Raw genomic sequence first — 19185 nt, forward strand, 5'->3', positions numbered from 1 at the left:
TTCACTGCGCCATTCGCTCCCGGGCCATGGTCGTGGTTTATCCCCATGCAGAAGCCAAGAACCAGCCCCGCTCACACTCCCTCCTTCCCCCCCAACTCGGAGGAGAAAATAAAGTAAAATATGTGGGTTGAGATGAGAACGGTTTAATGGTAATAGAGAGCAGAATGAGCTAAAGTGCTGATGGATAATAAAAAGAACAAAGTTAGTGATGCATGATACAATTCCTCACAACCCGTGGTGGAAGACAACCCCATCCCTCCCCCCAGATCAGCCCCTTCCTGCTTATATACTGGGCATGACATGCCATGGGCTGGAATATTTGGCTAATTTAGGTCCCCTTCCCCCGCAACTCGGAGGAGAAAATAAAGTAAAATATGTGGGTTGAGATGAGAACGGTTTAATGGTAATAGAGAGCAGAATGAGCTAAAGTGCTGATGGATAATAAAAAGAACAAAGTTAGTGATGCATGATACAATTCCTCACAACCCGTGGTGGAAGACAACCCCATCCCTCCCCCCAGATCAGCCCCTTCCTGCTTATATACTGGGCATGACATGCCATGGGCTGGAATATTTGGCTAGTTCAGGTCACCTGTCCCAGCTATGCTCCCTCCCAGTTTTCTTGTGTACCTTCTCTCAAGGCACAAGAAAGAAAAATGTCCCTGATTTAGGATAAACGCAACTTAGCAGATACCAAATCATCAGTGTACTATCAACAGTATTATTATCACTCTGAATTCAAACACTGCACTAGCTACTGAGAAAATTAACTCCATCCTGGCTAAAACCAGCACATCCATAAACATTGTCTGTCCTGCTTTAATAAACCTGATAAAAACAACCATGCCAAGTTTCTCTCTGCCCCATCTCCTCTGCAACTCCCTCCCTCCTCCCTGTTTTTTACATTTAAGGCTTAAACATTTCAGTGAATTATCTGAGCCACTGCCGTGCTACGCTAAATATTGACATCCACTCAAAATTATGTAAAATACAAGCGGTTTATTATTTATTATTCAACGGTATTGCTCAGAATTACAAAATACAGCAACGTCCCAAATACTGAAGGTTTCGTAAAAGCAGCAATCTTTCTCCCATTCCCAGTCTTAAGTGTCCAGAAAAAAAAAAAAAAATCACTAATCTAAAAGTTTTTACCATGTTACATAAGCCACAGACCTAGAAACATGATCATCAAGTCTTAAACCAGGTAACAAACATAAATGGCAATTGGCAGGTGAGAACATTACTAAGGGCATAAGAATTCTCTGTGCTGTGTGCATCACAGTATCTTCTATTTTTTTTCCAGTCAGAAAAAACAACAGTGTGTTGAGCTAGAAATTTAAAAGGCTTTGTAATCGACACATTAGTAATTCTGCCATTAACAGTGCAGAACCATTTTGGTGACAACTGAAGAACACATTTACACCTGCATGGTAAAACAAACCTGTAACAACTCGGTGCAATTCCTTCATTGTGATGCATCTATGAAGAAACATCACAACTTCCCATGGATGTGCTTAAATATACAAGTACCAAACGCTACAGTGAAATTTCAACCTCTGAAACATACACTCAGTTTATTTTGTCACAGTAGAAACTGTGTGTATTTACTCAGGCTGAGCTTTGCTGTAATTCAACTCTTTGTCTATTTTTGGTCCTCGTGTGCAAAAAAACCTACTTGGAATATTTTTTTTCCCCTTCTCCCTTTCTTTCACTTGTTTGTCAAGGACAGATTGACTTCGCTTTTTTTAAGTGCATAACTTTTCAAGTAACCAGCCTACAAAAATCTATAACCAGTTTAAAATATCAGGAAGAAATTCCAAGGAAAAGCATTTTCACAATCAAAGAAAACATTCTGAACTTTTCTTAAAGGCCATATAAAAAGAAATTGATAGTGTATAGATTCTCACATTTGCATTAAACAAAAAATTCCTATTGTATTCAAAAGTAGTTTCTCAGCATATGCAAACTGTGTTATCTTCCCTTATTGAGAATACATTAATTTAGCCTATAAAAATACAGTATGGACAAATTCCTTTCATTCCCTGACATAAGAATTCACAATTTCGACACAAAAATTGTAAACTTTTATTACATTCAAAATACATTTCTTAAGTCTTTAGGATTTAAGTTCTGAGGTGTCAGCAGTCAGAGCTCTTGGTATACAGCAGAAAGATGTTATTGCAGAGCCTTTACACAGAAGTAGCTTTCTAAAGTTAAGAGAAACTTACTCTTCCCACGTATTTTTGATGCTACCAGGAGGAAAAGAAAGGCTTCCTGCTATGAAAGGTCTGTGTGAATGCATTACTCAGGTGAACAATTCGGCCCTGACTTCCAGTGCTACTTCGCTCTACAATCACACGTGGCATCTGAACAAGCTGAATGGGACTTTTTTCATCCTTTAATGCCTGAGTAAGGTTTAGTATCTAAAAAGAGTAAAAGCAGGTAAGGTTAGGGTGCACAAGTAAAACTGTGGCTTACAAATGCAGATGCCACTCATAAATCAATTCTGTAGAAGACTGTGTAGCTGAAAAAATTATGTTTAAAAGATACTCTCTTGCAAGTAGAAATATTTTATTTATTTGGTCACATGAAGACATCCTACTGCTGACTACCCTTCTGTTCTCCTCTTGAATATTTCATGCAATCCTCTCCCAATTTTCCAAAAATGTTAGTGACAAAAATGTAAGAGCACTTTAAATTTAGCACATCTCTTGAAAGCATTGCAGCGTTAATGACAAACACACCTACAACAAAGTCATAAACACGATTTAACATAGGATCTACCAGCAGTTTAGCTACAAATTATTCTTGTACCAGAAGATATGAAGCCATATTATTAACTCATACCAAACCCAGGGTTCAGATCCAAATTCAGCCCTCAGCTCTCAAGAGTCTGTTATCTTCCTACCAAAACTTCAGTGCTCATGGACTGCCCTGATAATTTACCTCTTGTTCAATGCACATCCTGCGGAAAACTGAGGCAAGGATTTATAATTTATATATAATTTAGCTCCGGTGACATGCTTGCATTATCCTTAATATGATGCCTTTTTTTCCTCCTGCATGATGCTGCTTTCTTCCTTGTGACAATCACTGATTCTTTGCACTCTCATGGCCAAAGAAACCTGACAAAGACTTTTTTATTTACTGCAATTTGGCTCTGCCACTAACTCCACTTGACATTTACATTTTCAAGGCCCTAGGCATTACTTTGTAGATATGTGATACCTGTTGTTTAGTCTCTACATTCTTGAGAGAGCTTTTTATTTTGGGTTTGAAACCATTCCCAATATTTTTTCCTGCACATCACAAAACTAGACTTCTAACTGTATTTGGTACCTTAGATTTAAAGGCTTCACCCCTTACATGCAAGATGTTTCTCTGCAGTCTCCTTATCTTTATCTAAACTATATCCTTCATTTCCTGATTCTTAAACTTTTATTTTTAAGGATGTATTTAGATGTTTTGGCTAACCTGCAAATTCATCCCAAGTGAATGAATCCATTATCATGTGATCTACATAGCCCACTGTTCTATACTGCTCTTGTAACATACTTTGGCATTACAGCAAAAAACAGTGCTAAAAGGCACTGTTTGGTGATATATTTCCAATCACATACAAGAAATCCTCATTATCTGCATTCCTTCCCTAAATCTGTGCCTGAAAACCTGACATTTCCCAGAGGGAAACAAAATCTTATGTAGCTAGAGAGATTGAAAAAAACAAGCAACACAACAAATCTCTGCAGAAATGCACCTCAGGGACAAGGTGTGAAGGAAGGGTCCAGATGCAGCCCTTTATAGTGGAAAATTAATTTAGACAACCTCAGCTACATCTCTCTCCATTACATCAATCATGTTTTTCCTCAAGCGTTTTGTTAAAGAACAGACTCCCTGTAGCCAATTTCTCATCAGGAAAAAGCTTCTTAACACAGTTTAAGATGCATGAGGACTTCACAAGGACCTTCCCATGACTGCACAAACTTCTCAGAAGAGTCATTTCAGAAATCTCTCCTATAATTCAATCTAATAACCAAGGTTTGCTGCCTTTTAGCCACCACAAAACAGATGCTAACCTGATTATGTTTGACTCTGCAGAGGTGGAGCCTTGTGCAAGGTGCTTCTTGATGCAGGAAATTCCACAGAGAAAAGATCAGATTAGGCCACTCTGGGAATTCTGAATTTATGGCTTTAAACTACCCATGTTGAATTATGAGCACAGAGAAGTCAGTTTCAATAAATTCAAGGCAAATTGGACTATTAATTTATCTAGTCCAATTCCCTTACATTTTCAGAAATCACTTTTTTATGCCTACAATGAACTAAATAATTTGAAAATGGCTGGACTGTTACAAAATATGGTTTTAACACTTGACAGGATGAAGAAATTTTATTACCTCATATTGCTTTCTTGTGAGAGATATTTCAATAATCAAGTTAACCCTCCAAAATAAAGTCACATTTATTTTAACAGCATAATGAAATTACACACCAAATTTTCCATCCAAATTTGTGAATCTTCTCTAGTGTTTGATTTTTAAAAGAGAATATATGGTTATTAAGTCCTCCCCATCCCTCACAAAACCACTAAAACCCAATTAGATTATTTAAGAAAATCTTTAATAAAAATAATAAAAATATCAGCATAAACTTTCTGCTGTCTCATCTAAATGCAAATAAGAACAATAAACTCTAGAAATTTCATCTTCTCAGATGACTACACCTTCAAGTGTCTTTCAGTTCAATAAGAGTCATTTTTTGTAGCTCTAAAAAAAGTAGCTGCGAAGTGACGACAAACCAAATACATAAATAAAAATGTAAAAAAGCAGTCTTACCTGCCCCCTCATAACAGACATTTGGTTTTCAAAGGTAGCCTTGTCAAATCCTTTATCAGTCTTCATTGAGAAAACAAGCAATTATTATAGGAAATTACATTTGGTTTTAGCTATTTATTTCACATGCAAATTCATCAATATCATAATATGCATATTCATATTTACCAACACTATAACAACTTTGAAAGCTTCAAATAGAATCCTAGTATGACCCACAAAAAGGCCTATTTATTGCAGCAAGTTTACTTCATTTTCACGTGAAACTTTCAGGTGAGAATGAAGAATGTTCCACATCACACTAGTAAAATACATCAGTGAACATGCGTAGATGGCAATACGTGGTAGATACCAGATTTATTACCATCACAATGTTACACTGCTCTTTCTCTCGTGCTCACTCTGGTAGACTAATAACTCCTCCTTCAGGTTTATTAAACACTTCAACTGACAAACCCAGAGTCACTTTGAATACAAATGAGTCAAAGAGACAAACATTGCAAAAATGTGTTTCAGGATCTAGTTTTGACATCGCAGCTGCATTTTCACTAAAAGCTGAAAATATCTAATTCTTTCAATCCTTATTTGGATTATTTCACTTGAACATCTAACACAATTGTTCATGGAATATTTGGGGGACATTTTTACCTGTCAATATTGTAGCACAGTTTCAGTGTCTTCAAAGTGAGTTTGCCTTTAAAATGTGGTCAAGATTTTAGCATCAGCTTAGCAGAATACATGCATGAAAAATTAAGTGTATGAAAGGTGTGCACTTATGTTCCTCGGGCTGCTACAGTTTAGATGTGTACACACCACAAAGGTATGTTAAACGGAGTTTTTACACAGATTATGCTATAAAAGTTAACTAGCTTTAACTGATTATGTGAAACTTAGATATCTAATAGGTGGTAATTATGTTTTCAGATGAGCTGATTAATTAACCACATCAATCAATGTGACCAATTAACCACATTGGTGACAGTTTCCATATAATTATATAAACCCTTTCTACCATGCTAAAATAGCACAGTACCATGAAATACAGAAGGTAGATCATTTTTCTTTGTATGAGTTTGACTGTTCCATTACAGGTATCAGCTATTTCTGTAATGTTCAGTTCAAAGAAGCACTTGATTCACCTTAAATAGCTCATACAGATCTTCACAAAGGTCCTGTACGAAGTTCATATCAGAAATGCGAGGAAGAACTAGGTCTCTGGTCTCCTGAGAGAAAGGAACTTTTGCTTGAGGAAGCCAAGCCCAGTGAAAGGGATCTAATGCAGAAAAACATGATTAACATGTTTTACATGACCAACAACAGGCAAAAATTAAATTCTTCAGTAGAGTACTTTGCTGACTACTGCAAGATCCCAGTAACACACCACTTTTCCCAGCATTGTTACCCCATATGTCCCTTTTGGTCACAGATACAAGAGCAACATTACAGCTGCTATGCCCTTTTTTCCTAACAGTGAAAATAAATTAGGCAATAAATATTTAGTTGAAGAAGTAAAAAAAATATATAAACTAAACACTGTAAGCAATAGTAGAGGCCTTCTCCTAGTTTAGTAATGCAGTTTCCCTTGGAGTAATATAATAGCTGTAACCAAAGAAAAATCCTTCAGGTGTTTGACTCATACTGAAGAATCAATGAAGAAGTAGCTACTATTTCTAATATTATTTTTAGCTTTTTAAACCACCTTCTAAGCATGCTGAGGGAAAAAACATTCTTGACTTTTCATGTAATTGCTATTAGACAACTTCTTCAAAATACATGCAAGAGTAATTACTATTACCAGATATTAAACGGGACTCCAAACTATTAATCGCAGGAACTGAGAAGAGGCACTAGCACCAGGCCACCCACTGAACTTGCTGACACCAGCCACAGCCCTTTGAGCCCAACAGTCCAGCCAGTTTTCCACACACTGTCTGCCCAGTTTGTATCTCCAGTTTCACTGCAAGGCTAGCATGTCAGAGCATTCAGAACTCCTTGCAAAATTCAAGGACAATCAGTATTTGCTGCCCTGCCCTCATCCACTGAACCAGCCATTTTATCATGAAAGCCTGGCAAGCTGATCAAGTAGAGTTTGTCCTTGGTAAATCCATGCTGGCTTCCCCACCACCTTGTGTCTGAGCATCCAGGAGGATTCATTCCAGTCTTCATGGGGACTGAAGCAACCTCCCAGACTACTACAGTCTTTCAAGAGTGATGAGGAAACTGCATCCCATCTACTCCTATGAACTTCTGTATGACCATTTTCCTTAAATGCTCCCTTTCTTCTGCTTTGGGTAATGATTCATTCCCAGATGCTCTACTTACAAGCTTTGAGACCCAAGAGCCTGAGAGCAAACCTTCCAAGTGAAAACTGCAGCAAAGTCAGCATTGAATAACTTGTTTTCCTGCACCTTTTGCCTTTAGGTCTTTGCTGCACTAGTTTCTTACTACAACGAGCCAAAGAACAATACTTCTTTGGAAGTTACTCTCCCAAAAGGAAGATGACTGAAGAATGCAATACTTACATGCCCTCCACTCATCAGGATGCTTAAAAGGAAATGCTAAACCATTGTCAATTGCAGCAATTTTAATAGACTCTTTAGTTATGGTCCATTGGATATCCTAAGGAAGGAATATTTGAAAAATAAGTATACTTATGTCCTTACAGAAACAGTGAAACATGAAAAATACTAAACATTATACCTTTTAGTTTCACAGGTTAAATTCAACTTAAACAACATAAAGCCATACCCAAATAAATTTTGGCACATATAATTCTTGCTCTACCACCATTAAAGGGGAGCCCTTTCCCAAATACAAGATAAGCAGAGCACAAAGAGCTGAAGTAATGTGCCTGGGCAACAGTGGGCACTTCTACCATTATTATAGCCCAAGCTAGTAAAGCAAAAATGTGCAACACTAAAAATAACTTCCAGCACTTCCATCTAAACTAGTCTAATCAAAATAGTTTTTCCACTCATTTTGCCTAGAATAATTTGCAGTTATCATATTTCTTGAGACCATGCACCACAATTAAAGCCATGCCCTTAATCCACAGCAAAGACTAAGCTACAAAACTAAACAATTTAAAGAATATAGGTTTTAGAGTACAATTTTCTTACCTGATCTGACAGATCAGGTCCATCATCTTGTTTTTCGTACCTGACTAACCAGTTATCGTTACCTCTGTCTTTAAACAGGAAAATGCATGTCACAAAACAATATTTATACAGGGATCATCAGCTAAAGTGATATATAATGACTAGTATTGTAAACTGAGACTTTACCCGTGGAATCAGGCCAAACTGTTCAAAATGCTTTTTTCCACCACAATACATGTGCTGCAGCTTCACTGAGATATACAGGCAACTGATTCCATGAAAGACCAATAATTTACCAAGTGTTCTGACGTATTACTGCCCTGACCCTGGTCGTGTTCAAGGCCAGGCTGGATGAGGCCTTGAGCAACCTGATCTAGTGGTGAGGTGTCCCTGCCCATGGCAGGGGGGGTTGGGACGAGATGATCTGTAAGGTTCGTTCCAACCCTTAAATTCTATGATTCTATTACTTCTTTAGTTTCCCCAACTGGCTGAATATGCAGCAAAATATCAAGGAGAGAAAAACTATTTTCATACATTTCATGCAGCATTATTGGCTGTGGTGTGCACTTTTTTTCTGGGGAAAACACTATCAGACCACAATGACTTAATTTTCAAGCTTGTCTGAATGCTGATGGGAAAAGGGAGAGGGGCACCAAAAAGTTATAGTGCGATGTTTGACCACACGGAGAAAACACTACAAGGTGGAAGGGGGAAATACTGAAAATGGGAAGAACCTGAAAATAACTGCACTGTTCAGACAAAATTGAGATATTGAAGGCTCTGAGAAGGTCTTTCAGACAGAGAAAGACCATATGGATTTGTAGATCCTTCTGTCATCTTTAGGTGCTCCCTTAAGTTTAACTAAACATCCATCAGAAGACTTCAATGTTCTATTATAATTAGACATATTGGATGAATTAAAATCATCCACGTAATGAGGCTTTGCATTTTAATATTTGCCTTATGATCTTAAGAACCTCACAGAACACAGTAACTGTTTGGAAATACTGGGCTTTGTTTGATAAAGCTGACAGACCATAGCAATAGCTAACAAGTATTATGTTCCTATGGAACTTTCTACTTCTAGTTTCCTTCCACAAGGAGATAACTTAAGAAAAGGAAAATGAGCTAGGATGTCTGAAGAAAAGTAAATATGCTTTGTCAGAACAATGCAGCAAAGGAATTATTTCAAATATAAAACTGTCTTTGGATTCTTGAAGAAACAATTCACCTACATAGTCAACAAAAAGAACAGCAGCTTCTGAGAGAAAGAAACAATGCAGGAGAACTGACAGGTGTACATCACAGCTGTGCTTCAGTGCCTAGTCACAATGAATATGAACCATTGTGCACTGATCCAAAACTGTGCTGTTATCAGCTCCAGCTTAGCATGAAAGGAATTGCAGTCATGGCTTTTTGTTACAGTCCCTGAAACCTCATCATCCTTTACTCTAATCAGGGGAAACTGTTAATAGCTTACACACAGAATTAAAGCATAATGAAAATATTTGTTCTTAAATTGTTACATTGCTTAAAAATACCAAGTAACAGTCAAAAAAAGGTTGTTTGGGTTTTTTTCATATTGTGATATTTAATATTCAAACCCAAAGTACAGTTTTTGAAGTTTCAAATGGCAACTTTCTGGCCTTCAATTGTGAGAAAAACATCTGAAATGCATTAAAAGCCTTAAGCAGCAGGTTTCAGCCAGCACTGCTTACTATTTCTGCCTCACAAAAGCAGACAAACAGCAGGAGACACTAAGAAATACCTGTATTTCTGATGACATAATCCAAGATAACCAATCTTTCAAACTGCGACTGAAACTCTTTCCTTGTGTTCTCAGGCAAAGGATCAGTTTCAAACTTCCTGAGCCAGTAGTCAGCTTCCTTATATCCTTCAACAAACAGCTGGAAGGAGCCAACCTGAAATATTGAGAAACTGCACTTGGAAAATGCACTTGGGTAGGTCACATAAGTAATCTCAACGTTAACAGAAAAACTCATTATATGCTTTCAAAGTTCAGAACAGAAGAAGTGTGACATCAAAAAAAAATTCTTAGTGGTTTCTCTGTCATTCCTAAACTAAAAAAAAAATAAAAAAAAAAGAGGGGGTAAGACTCAAATCATGAGTATTTTTCTAGGGGATTCAATGGTGTTTTCTTTTAAATATTTATTTAAGCATTCACTGAGTTTAGCAGGAATAAAATGTAGCCAGGCAACTCAATGTAAATAAACAGTCAGTATTACAAGAAATATTTGAAACAGAGAGAAAGAAACAACACCTCTTTTTCACTGGAAACACTTTGTTCAATAGTAGAAACAGAGAAAGAGCAGAAAAGAGGAAACTCACTAAAAATTACAGGAGAAAAATCTTCCTCTCTGACAAGCTTTTAACCTTCATTGATGAGAACAGCAGCACTAACCATTTCTTCCCCCAAGACAGATCCTTTTTGCATGAAAAAGACTGAAGTACATTTCCCAAAAGAGTCCAAGGAAGAAAAATAGAGATGGCATAGGCTCCATACGTATGTGAAACGGGAAAGGTGTTCAAGATTAACATTCAAAAGAGAACTTATATTTGAGAAGCAAAATGCAGATAAAGAGACACGTGCAGAGCTGTGGATAAACACACAGCACGTGCAATAACCATGCTGATACAAAACTTGCATAACCTGTGTCACATGGATCTACACTGCTGGAAACCAACACTCTACATAACCTGTGCTTTAAAAGCTCAGGATTGTAACAGGGTAGTGAGATTTTGGGGATACAATAAGACTCATTAGGCAAGAAAGAGGTGAGGTTTTAACTCAGTGTAGTCTTCACATAAAAGAAAAGGAAGGTAGGATTTATACAACAATAGAATATCCAAAAGGAGAAAACAAACAACAGATGGCCAAAAAAAAAAAATCTAGGAAAAAATAAAGAACTAGCAAAATTGCAGGGAAAAACCAGACAGACAATATAAAAACATGACACTGACAGGAAATGTACTAAATGATCAATAAAGAGAAGAAAGAAGTGAGGTGTACAACACTGCAGCTCGTTACTACTCCAGCAGAAAGCTGGACTGGAAACTGAAACAAAAAGTGCTGAGATGATTAAAGTAGTTCAAATCAAAGAATGATGCAAGAGTAGATAGACTTTGCACAGAAACAATCATATTTATCACATTTCAGACATTTAGAGAGTTCTCAACAAGCAATGGGTTTTTCCTCCTACTGTTGAAGATACTTACAAACTTTTTTTTGTTTAATTCAAAGCTTTGTGTAAAAATCAGGAAGTGCACAAATGACTTAGTTTTCATCTTACCTTAGGAGGTAGTCCAATTCGATTAAATTTTTTAGCAACTTTTGGCACTTTCTCTAAAGCATATTTTTTTCCTCTTGACTTTGCACGATCTATTGCACTGTAATTAAAGGTCTCACTGACAAGCCAGACAACCTTAAAACAAAGTTAAACACAGCTCAGAATTCCTTATTATTTCAATTATAAATTCACAGTAAATTTTATGCTCAGCTGTCAAAAACAAAGGAAAAAAGGAAGTATGAAGCATTTTCTATTTTACATCTCTCAGACAAAAATGGGAATCTTTACATGCTGATTTTTGCAATTTTTGTATCTTACCAAAACACAAGGCACAAAAGATATCAGAAAAAGCCAGAAACTGAAGTGGCTCCCAAGCAGAGATTCAATTCAGATCTCAACCTTATCCCTTAAAGCAAAAATCACAGTCACTATTTCTACACCAACACACTGTGCCTTTGGACTTTGGCAGAACACGTGGCATAACAACTTAGGGATAACATGTGATACACAAGGATATCTACACAAGTACAGTCCAGAGACTGACAAATCTGTCATTTTTTCCATGTTTGAACTTTTACCTTAGTTTTAGGTACAACTCCCAGCCCCAGCTTGTCATCCACAAGATAGGCACCAGCTTCAGAGAGGTATCCCTGATTTGGAACGAGGCAGCCTCTGCCAAAGCAGCAAGGACAACAAACTTTGTGAAAATATTTGGTCCATTTTGGATTGAGATGTCCATAAGGCTCTTCAGATTTTGGTTTGAACACTCCAATGATGTTCTAATATTTAAAAAAAAAAAAAAATCAAAATATGAGCACTTTGAGTTGCAAAATGTTATAATTAGTTTGAAAATCACTTACTTGAAAATACTGGTTAAATCCCATATATTGCATTTTTTTATATTGCTCTTTTTACATGATGAAACTTGTAATAAAACCAACAATATAGAATTCCTGATAAATTTATCATGAAATGCTTGTCTAGGATTGATGGTGGAGTCACTATCCCTGGAGGTGCTTAAGGAAAGACTGGACGTGGCACTTAGTGCCATGGTCTAGTTGACATGGTAGTGCTAGGTCATAGGTTGGACTTGATGATCTCAGAGGTCTTTTCCAATCTTAATGATTCTGTGAAATTCAAACCCAACTAGCATTTACTTTTTCAAAGCATTTTTCCAAAATCAAAGAGGACTCTATTTTAGAATATATATTTTTGGTACTTGTAGTTCTTTGAAAAGGAGGTTTTAAAGGTGCTTTAAAAACAATTTTCAGCCCACCAACTTTCAGACAAGCTATTTCATACAGAGACATGATGGCTCCAGGAAAGCGACAAACATGCAGAATGCTAATAATCAAATGATATGTTTTCTTTGTTAAATTTATTTTTCATACTGCTCTAAGTTTGAATGGATCAAAAGGTTCAGCACTTTGCAATTCCTATAAGCAGTGTCATCTACCACTGCTGCAGATTCCTCAACTCAAAGCTGACCATGGTGACCATCAGCCACTGGAGCACTGTGTCCAATTTTGGACTTCTTAAGAAATCTCTTAACACACTAGAGAATGTTGGAAAAAACACCAGTAAGCACAAATTATGTGAGTAATTAAAGACTGTATGAACAGGGATTGCTTAAGCTAAAAGAAAATGAGGCACAGTGAAAACTACATAATAGGTTGCTGTAGAAAAAAGAAACAAGCACATTTTCTGCTAACGAGCCAAAACCCAATAGGCTTAAATCCCAGCAGATAAGTAGTAAAGAAGAAACCCTTTTGAAACTTAAGAGCAGCTCAAGAATGGAACAGACAGACAGGTTCTGGAGTCTCCAAAACAGGATGCAACTAACAACAGGTTAGTTAGACACTCATCAGGAATCATGTTAAAGTGATCCTGCCCCACAGTACAGACATTAGGTGATTTCTCAAGGTGCCTTCTACAGATGATTCTATATTTGTTCACCTCAAACCACAAGATTATTACCACACTAAAGTATATAACTGTTCAATTGTCTGTGATAAATTTCAGCCTAGTGCATGAAGTCCACAAAATAACTCTCCTATAGGTCAAGTGGAATGTTGTAGAAATGCTGTATCTTCATTCCTTCTCACTGGGCAATGGCAAGTACAACAAATTCTAATAAACATTTAAGAAGGAGTATTGAAGAAGCATTTTCACATGTTAGCACTTCACTGAATCCTTATGAAAAAAGTGGCATCTCAACAAGCTAAACACCACCCGTTGCACCAACACTCAAAGCTGATTCACACTCAGGTGATGAAGTTTGCTGGCAGCCAGAAACTAGCACTCTGCTTCAGTAACTCCTGATTTAGATTAGGGAGAGGATCTCACCAGCTCGTTTAGCTTCTAGGGAATTTTCACTGACTTTGTCCAAGATTGTCCAAGACAAAGTAACTACAGAGAACTCAATTCATTCAGTTTGTAAACAAGACTCTACAAGACACCAGGCATTAGTAGCATCATCTGTCTCATTCATCTATTTTCATTCATTCCCATTAACTACCAGGAGATCTAAGCTACAAAATACCATCATTTGCATTCATACAATAAGTTTCCTATCAACAGAGGCAGGAAACAAATTGACAAGAATTCTCTTGGGTTTGATATGCTGATATCTGTGATTCTAAAGTTACATTCAACACCATGAACAAGTTCTATGCAACTGCACAGACAACACAAATTAAACCTACAGTCACACTTGCATTAAATATTCTATGCAATGTGAAAAGCCAGAATGTTTTCTGAACACTTCACTATTATTTTCCATTTCTGAATCACAACACTTTTGGAAACTGAATTTACTTGGTACTACAGTCAAAATTCTGTTGTTAGGTTTAGAATCATTAAAAAGTTATTTAATTTTCTCCCATTGAATCGTATATATCTGCCTGCTTAGCACAGAGCTTACAGCTTTGCATTTTCCAGAAACGTTGTGGGGTACTTAGCAGTATGTGCCAAACCTTTAATTATCTCCTCTCTGAATCACTCTCTGGATAATGCTTCCTACAAAGTGCCTATTTAAAAAAGGAGCTTAGCTCATTCCACTACTGCTATACTGTCAAATCTAGATATGGTTTTCAAGGCTTCACTGAAGTTAGAACCTTGCTAAATTTTGCAGAGCCACCACTGTTGAGGACCAGAGTCAAACCAGAAAGCTCAATACACAGGACAAGCTACCAAGGTCAGTCTTAATTTTGCTAGTCAAAATTAATTTATAGACTGATTCCATTAGCATTGCCAATTAGCCAGGAGTTAAACTGTCAGGAACATATAGCAGAACAATTTGTGACAGGCACAATGTCTTTTATTTATTGGTTACACAATGAACAACAAATGCAGAAACTTACAACACTTCAGCAATAGTGCTGAACTCCTTCATATCAGTATGCAACTATATACTTTTTGCCAATAAATGCAAAAAGCTCATTTTAATTGGACACTGAGTTTTATCTTTCTGAAAGACCCAAATCAGCAAATAAGATGACCTAATGGAAACAGCTTATTTTACTGTAACTTGGTATTAGTGTGGGTAAACACTTCAGAAGCTGACCAGTAAGAAGGCTTAGCACATCTATAATGAGCTCCTTCCCAGCCTGAGGAAGAGGAGATTACTCAAGCAGAATAGGAGAAACCAAGTCACAGAACAGGTCTGAAGAGAAATGATGCAATACTCAGTCAAACAGGATCTGAAATCCATTCCACAAATGAGAGCTGCACTATTGACAAAATGAAGTTTTATCAGACCTTCAATACGGATAGTAAATGTAGATAAGCTCTAAATTTAGTGCAGAGAATAAAAGCAACATTGAAAGTTCGCTAAAAACTCAGTATCATTATTCTCACAGTCCCATGCTGAGAAATACTTATATATTTTGCAATGAATTCTTTCTAACCCATATAAAATAAATGGTCTTTTTTGTTTTTTAATCTTTCCTCTCTTCTGAACACTTATATTCAAATCAATGACCTGCACAAAGGAAGAGGGAAAGTCACTACTAGGAACTTAATTTGAAACAAAAATAACACTTCATGAAAAAAAAGTAAAACTGACAAGAAAATCACCATGTAAGAAACAAGGAATAATAAGCTCCATTCCAAAATACTATGGTTATATTCAGACAAAAATGATGTATCAGTACTCTCAGTAGCCCCAGGGCACAGCAAGTGTCTCAGGCATTTACTAGTCACCAAAAAAACAGCAAAATCAGTCTGGAGAAGCTTCAGTCAAAACAGATTTGCATGCATGGAAATACAGAATAAGTATGATGATTTTTTTTTTCCTAGTAATGTCTCTACTAACTTTCTCAGAATAAAAAAATCTCAATTTCACAATATCAAGAAAAACTCCAAAAAACCCCCACTTAAGCAGCTGTAAAGCATTTTTAGCGTGACATTCTGGAATACTCTTTAGACACATCATGCACTGAATTTTTGAAAACATATTGATTTAAAACAGTATTTGGTTAGATTTTTTCCTATTGCAAATTAAATTTAAAACACTTCTTTAAAAACAGTATAAAGTTTGAAGATGCTTATATAAGTATACAACCTAAAAACCTAAGCCACTGAAATAGGGAAGTCACCTGAGGTTTAAGAAGTCTGGTGAAACTCTGGACAGGTTTTCATATCTACAGCATTGTTTGCAATAACAAGAAACCCACAAAGCCATTAGAATTTTTTTTCCTTCCAGCTTCAACAACAGACTCTCCTTCCCAACCTACTTTGTCTCTTCTCTGGCAGAATAAAGGGGATCATTAATAACAAATGCTCCTAAACACAGGTGAATGAGCTGCAGTGTACAGCTTTCAAAAGATCTTAAAGGGATAACTTTGCCATTTTCCATAAAAATAAACTAATAAATAAAATCACAAATTGATGTATTTTTGATATTAAGTCAGGTAACCATTTAAAAAAACACATCAAAATCACTCATTCAATAAAGTGTAAATCTGTCACCAGAAAATTGGCATGAAAACACGCTAAACTATGAAAATTAACTGGCAAAACAGGAATATATTTTGTAATGACCAATAATATGACTAAAAGCTAAACAAAACCCATATTCCTTCCTACGTGAAAGTGAAATTACCATCACGTGGATGCATGGAATAAATATGAATATGAATGTCTAGGCACGCAAAGTGTTGGAACTTTCATGTCCAACACAACTAGGATCTTCGGGATTAACGAACACCTACGCTTATCTAAGACCAGAAAACTGCTGACTGAGCCTGAAATAAAAACAAATATGACAAATTAACAAAAGTGGAGAGGTTGGAAGTCTTATTTTGTGGAATGGGTTGGTAGCAAAGTATTTCTAATTTAATGAACACAATGTGAAAGTGTGTCTGAAACAATCTTCTCTTACTAAATAAGGCTAACCAAAGGTCACTTTTTAAGTGAGATATTCAGGTAACTGTTACTTCTCTGTCTCCAAGTAACCTTAGGACACCTCTTTGATGACCACTATTCAAGGCATCATTTACCACCAAGGGTAGGGAAACCAAAGCCTCCATTTAAGATTCAGCAGATAAGTACAAGTAAAAAGGTAGATTTGATGATATCAGTCTTCTCACCCATCTACCAATCATACAGGGGAAAGGAGACATGACCTAAATAAAAGACTATCTAAAAAAGAACAGAGGTAAAAATACAGGCTTAGCTGAAGAAGCCTAAACAGTACTGAAACCAGAAGCCCAGTTGTGTCAAAATCATTTAAAACACACCGAGAACAAGATTCCACACGAAGGAATTCCTGAATTGCTTCCAGATGTTAGAGGACCTTTTATTTTCTCCATATTTCTTTGCTGCAGATCATTCAACACATGATAAAACTATAGCAGAGAAGTTATATTTTGCCTTAGCTAGTGCTGCAAGACATAATTAGAAATCTAAATATTACTTGCATTGATCTTTCCAACATAAATTTTTGCACACCATACATTATTAAACAACTTATTTAAACTAATTTCCACTTAAATAGAACTCTTAAATTTCCATTTTCAACTTGCTGCTGACAGTGGCTTTGCAGTCACATGCTCACCCCTTTTGGATCCTTGGCAAAGTAACTCCCACTGGATCCTTGAGAGATTCTTTCTGGAAAAACTCCACATTCTATAGCTTGCTCTGCTCTCAGAATAATCTCTGCAAATTCTGGATCATCTAAAAATATATTCAAATCAGCAGCATGTCCTGAAAAATAAGAAAACAAACAGTCTTAAGTGGAATTTGTACAGCAAATTAACAACAACATAAGTGAAACACAGAGAAAAGCTAACAGCCTTCCCTGCTGACACTCATTCAACAGCAGGCTGAAAAATCTGGCCCATTAAATCAGTGCAAGTTTTCCCACTTATTTATCCACGTCTAAAAGGTTGTTTCAAGTAAATCAGCCAAATCTGCAACAACAAATTTGAGACTACCACTGTTAAGTGTTTATCACTTTCAAGGATTTTTTTATAGTTATTTACACAATGAAGCTTATAAGAAAAAGGAACTTGATCAAAGTCACAACAGTGGAAAAAAGTGGTAAAGGTTGTATGTATTATTTTTGTGTCCTTTTGTAGAGAAACCTACCTGAGAGCAAACTGTCCATTACCCACCACAGTATCATACCACTCACTTAAGAGCTTGGCTAAGGTGTTTGTTATCTGCTAAAACACAATGAAGTTAACCCAGAAAACAATCTCTTACAAACAGCACTGACAAGTGGCACCAACATCTCAGTGAAGTACTGAATGCCATCACCATTCCAACATGAAAACACTCCTAAAGAAGTGTAGAATTTCTTCACATACCTACCAAAAGATCAGGCCTATGCAGACTTTTATGCAAACTCTACAACCCTATGCAAACATTTAGAAAGACAACTAGAAAGGAAGTTGCCAGGATTTAATACTTTCATTTCTTCCCAAAATATTTCTTCACAAGTTTTCAAACTGTAGGTTATTATACCTTATTTTTAAGGCTCACTGAGTGCATTCTAATGGGTCTGTGCATTAGGGCTCATTTCTGCATTAAGAAACATTATTCTAAATTAAATATTTACAGATAAAGTTGCTTTGTTCTCATTGCAGCCATTGAAGAAATGTAACATACATCCTGGGGAATGGCAACTGACACAATCCATTCAGAAAAGATACTCCTAAACAATAAATAGAAAATAAACACCATGACAACTGACACAGAATCCATTCAGAAAAGATACTCCTAAACAATAAATAGAAAATAAACACCTTTCTGTAGCACGGGACAGTCTTTGAAGCTTTTTAGAACATTAGAACTTGCCTGCATGTATCACTCACAAATAATAATTTGGCTTCCACACAAGAACAACTAAAGAGCATAAAAAAACAGGGAAATCTTAGCATGAGTTGGCAAGAGGAAGAGAAGCCTTAAAGCAGGTCATTCTTAAGGATCAACAGCTACAGCACACTGGATCAGAATCTGCTACAACTACTTGGCCAAATCTTCTGTGATAAACTAGAGACTTTAGAGTCAGACAAGGGAGAAGAAAAGAGTTCAAAGATTGCCATGTCACAAAATACTTAAGCCTTGAGTTAGGGAAATAAACCAAAAGACCCACAATACAATTATTTTTAGGGGAAACCTCACTTTGAATCAGCGGCTCTTACTCCTCAACTATCTCTACACATGTACATCACATCACACAGCTGAGCTGCAACTACTACATATTTTGTATGTACATTGTATATTCAGTGGAAGCTAAATCAGAGTTGTGCATTATACTGTTACCAAATAAAATGCAATGCCCATGCTAAGTCATTCTACACATTAATCTTCCAGATGAAGAAGACCTCCAGATGAACTTTACAACACACAGATTGCAGCTGTCTGCGTCTCAGGGATCAGTTTTTAATTGCTGTGCATTTATTATTCCAGAACCTGAAGCCATAAGTAGTCTCATTATCTT

At 36.5% G+C, this 19185-nt stretch overlaps 1 protein-coding gene across 1 annotated transcript; it reads right to left on the reverse strand.

Annotated features, from left to right (window-relative positions):
* Window positions 1-1718: 1718 nt before the first annotated feature.
* Window positions 1719-17847, reverse strand: PI4K2B (phosphatidylinositol 4-kinase type 2 beta). The gene is made up of 10 exons (XM_009078210.1): window positions 17829-17847; window positions 17296-17444; window positions 11816-12016; window positions 11241-11372; window positions 9698-9851; window positions 7951-8018; window positions 7354-7450; window positions 5971-6104; window positions 4835-4894; window positions 1719-2422 (listed from the first exon to the last, which is right to left on the reverse strand). Exons 1-10 carry the CDS (start codon window positions 17845-17847, stop codon window positions 2249-2251), a joined length of 1188 nt encoding a protein of 395 aa, XP_009076458.1. The 3' UTR covers window positions 1719-2248.
* Between the last annotated feature and the right edge of the window lie 1338 nt (window positions 17848-19185).

This window comes from Acanthisitta chloris, unplaced genomic scaffold (genome assembly GCF_000695815.1).
Source record: "Acanthisitta chloris isolate BGI_N310 unplaced genomic scaffold, ASM69581v1 scaffold30010, whole genome shotgun sequence".
In the NCBI taxonomy this organism is placed as follows: domain Eukaryota; kingdom Metazoa; phylum Chordata; class Aves; order Passeriformes; family Acanthisittidae; genus Acanthisitta; species Acanthisitta chloris.

Bases quoted from the DNA above. Each gene is read 5' to 3' on its own strand.
- PI4K2B (XM_009078210.1), bottom strand. The intron at 9,852-11,240 runs GTAAGATGAAAA...TCAATATTTCAG, and splicing joins GAATTGGACTACCTCCTAAG to GTTGGCTCCTTCCAGCTGTT. The intron at 6,105-7,353 runs GTAAGTATTGCA...TTTCTGCATTAG, and splicing joins TCCTGATGAGTGGAGGGCAT to ATCCCTTTCACTGGGCTTGG.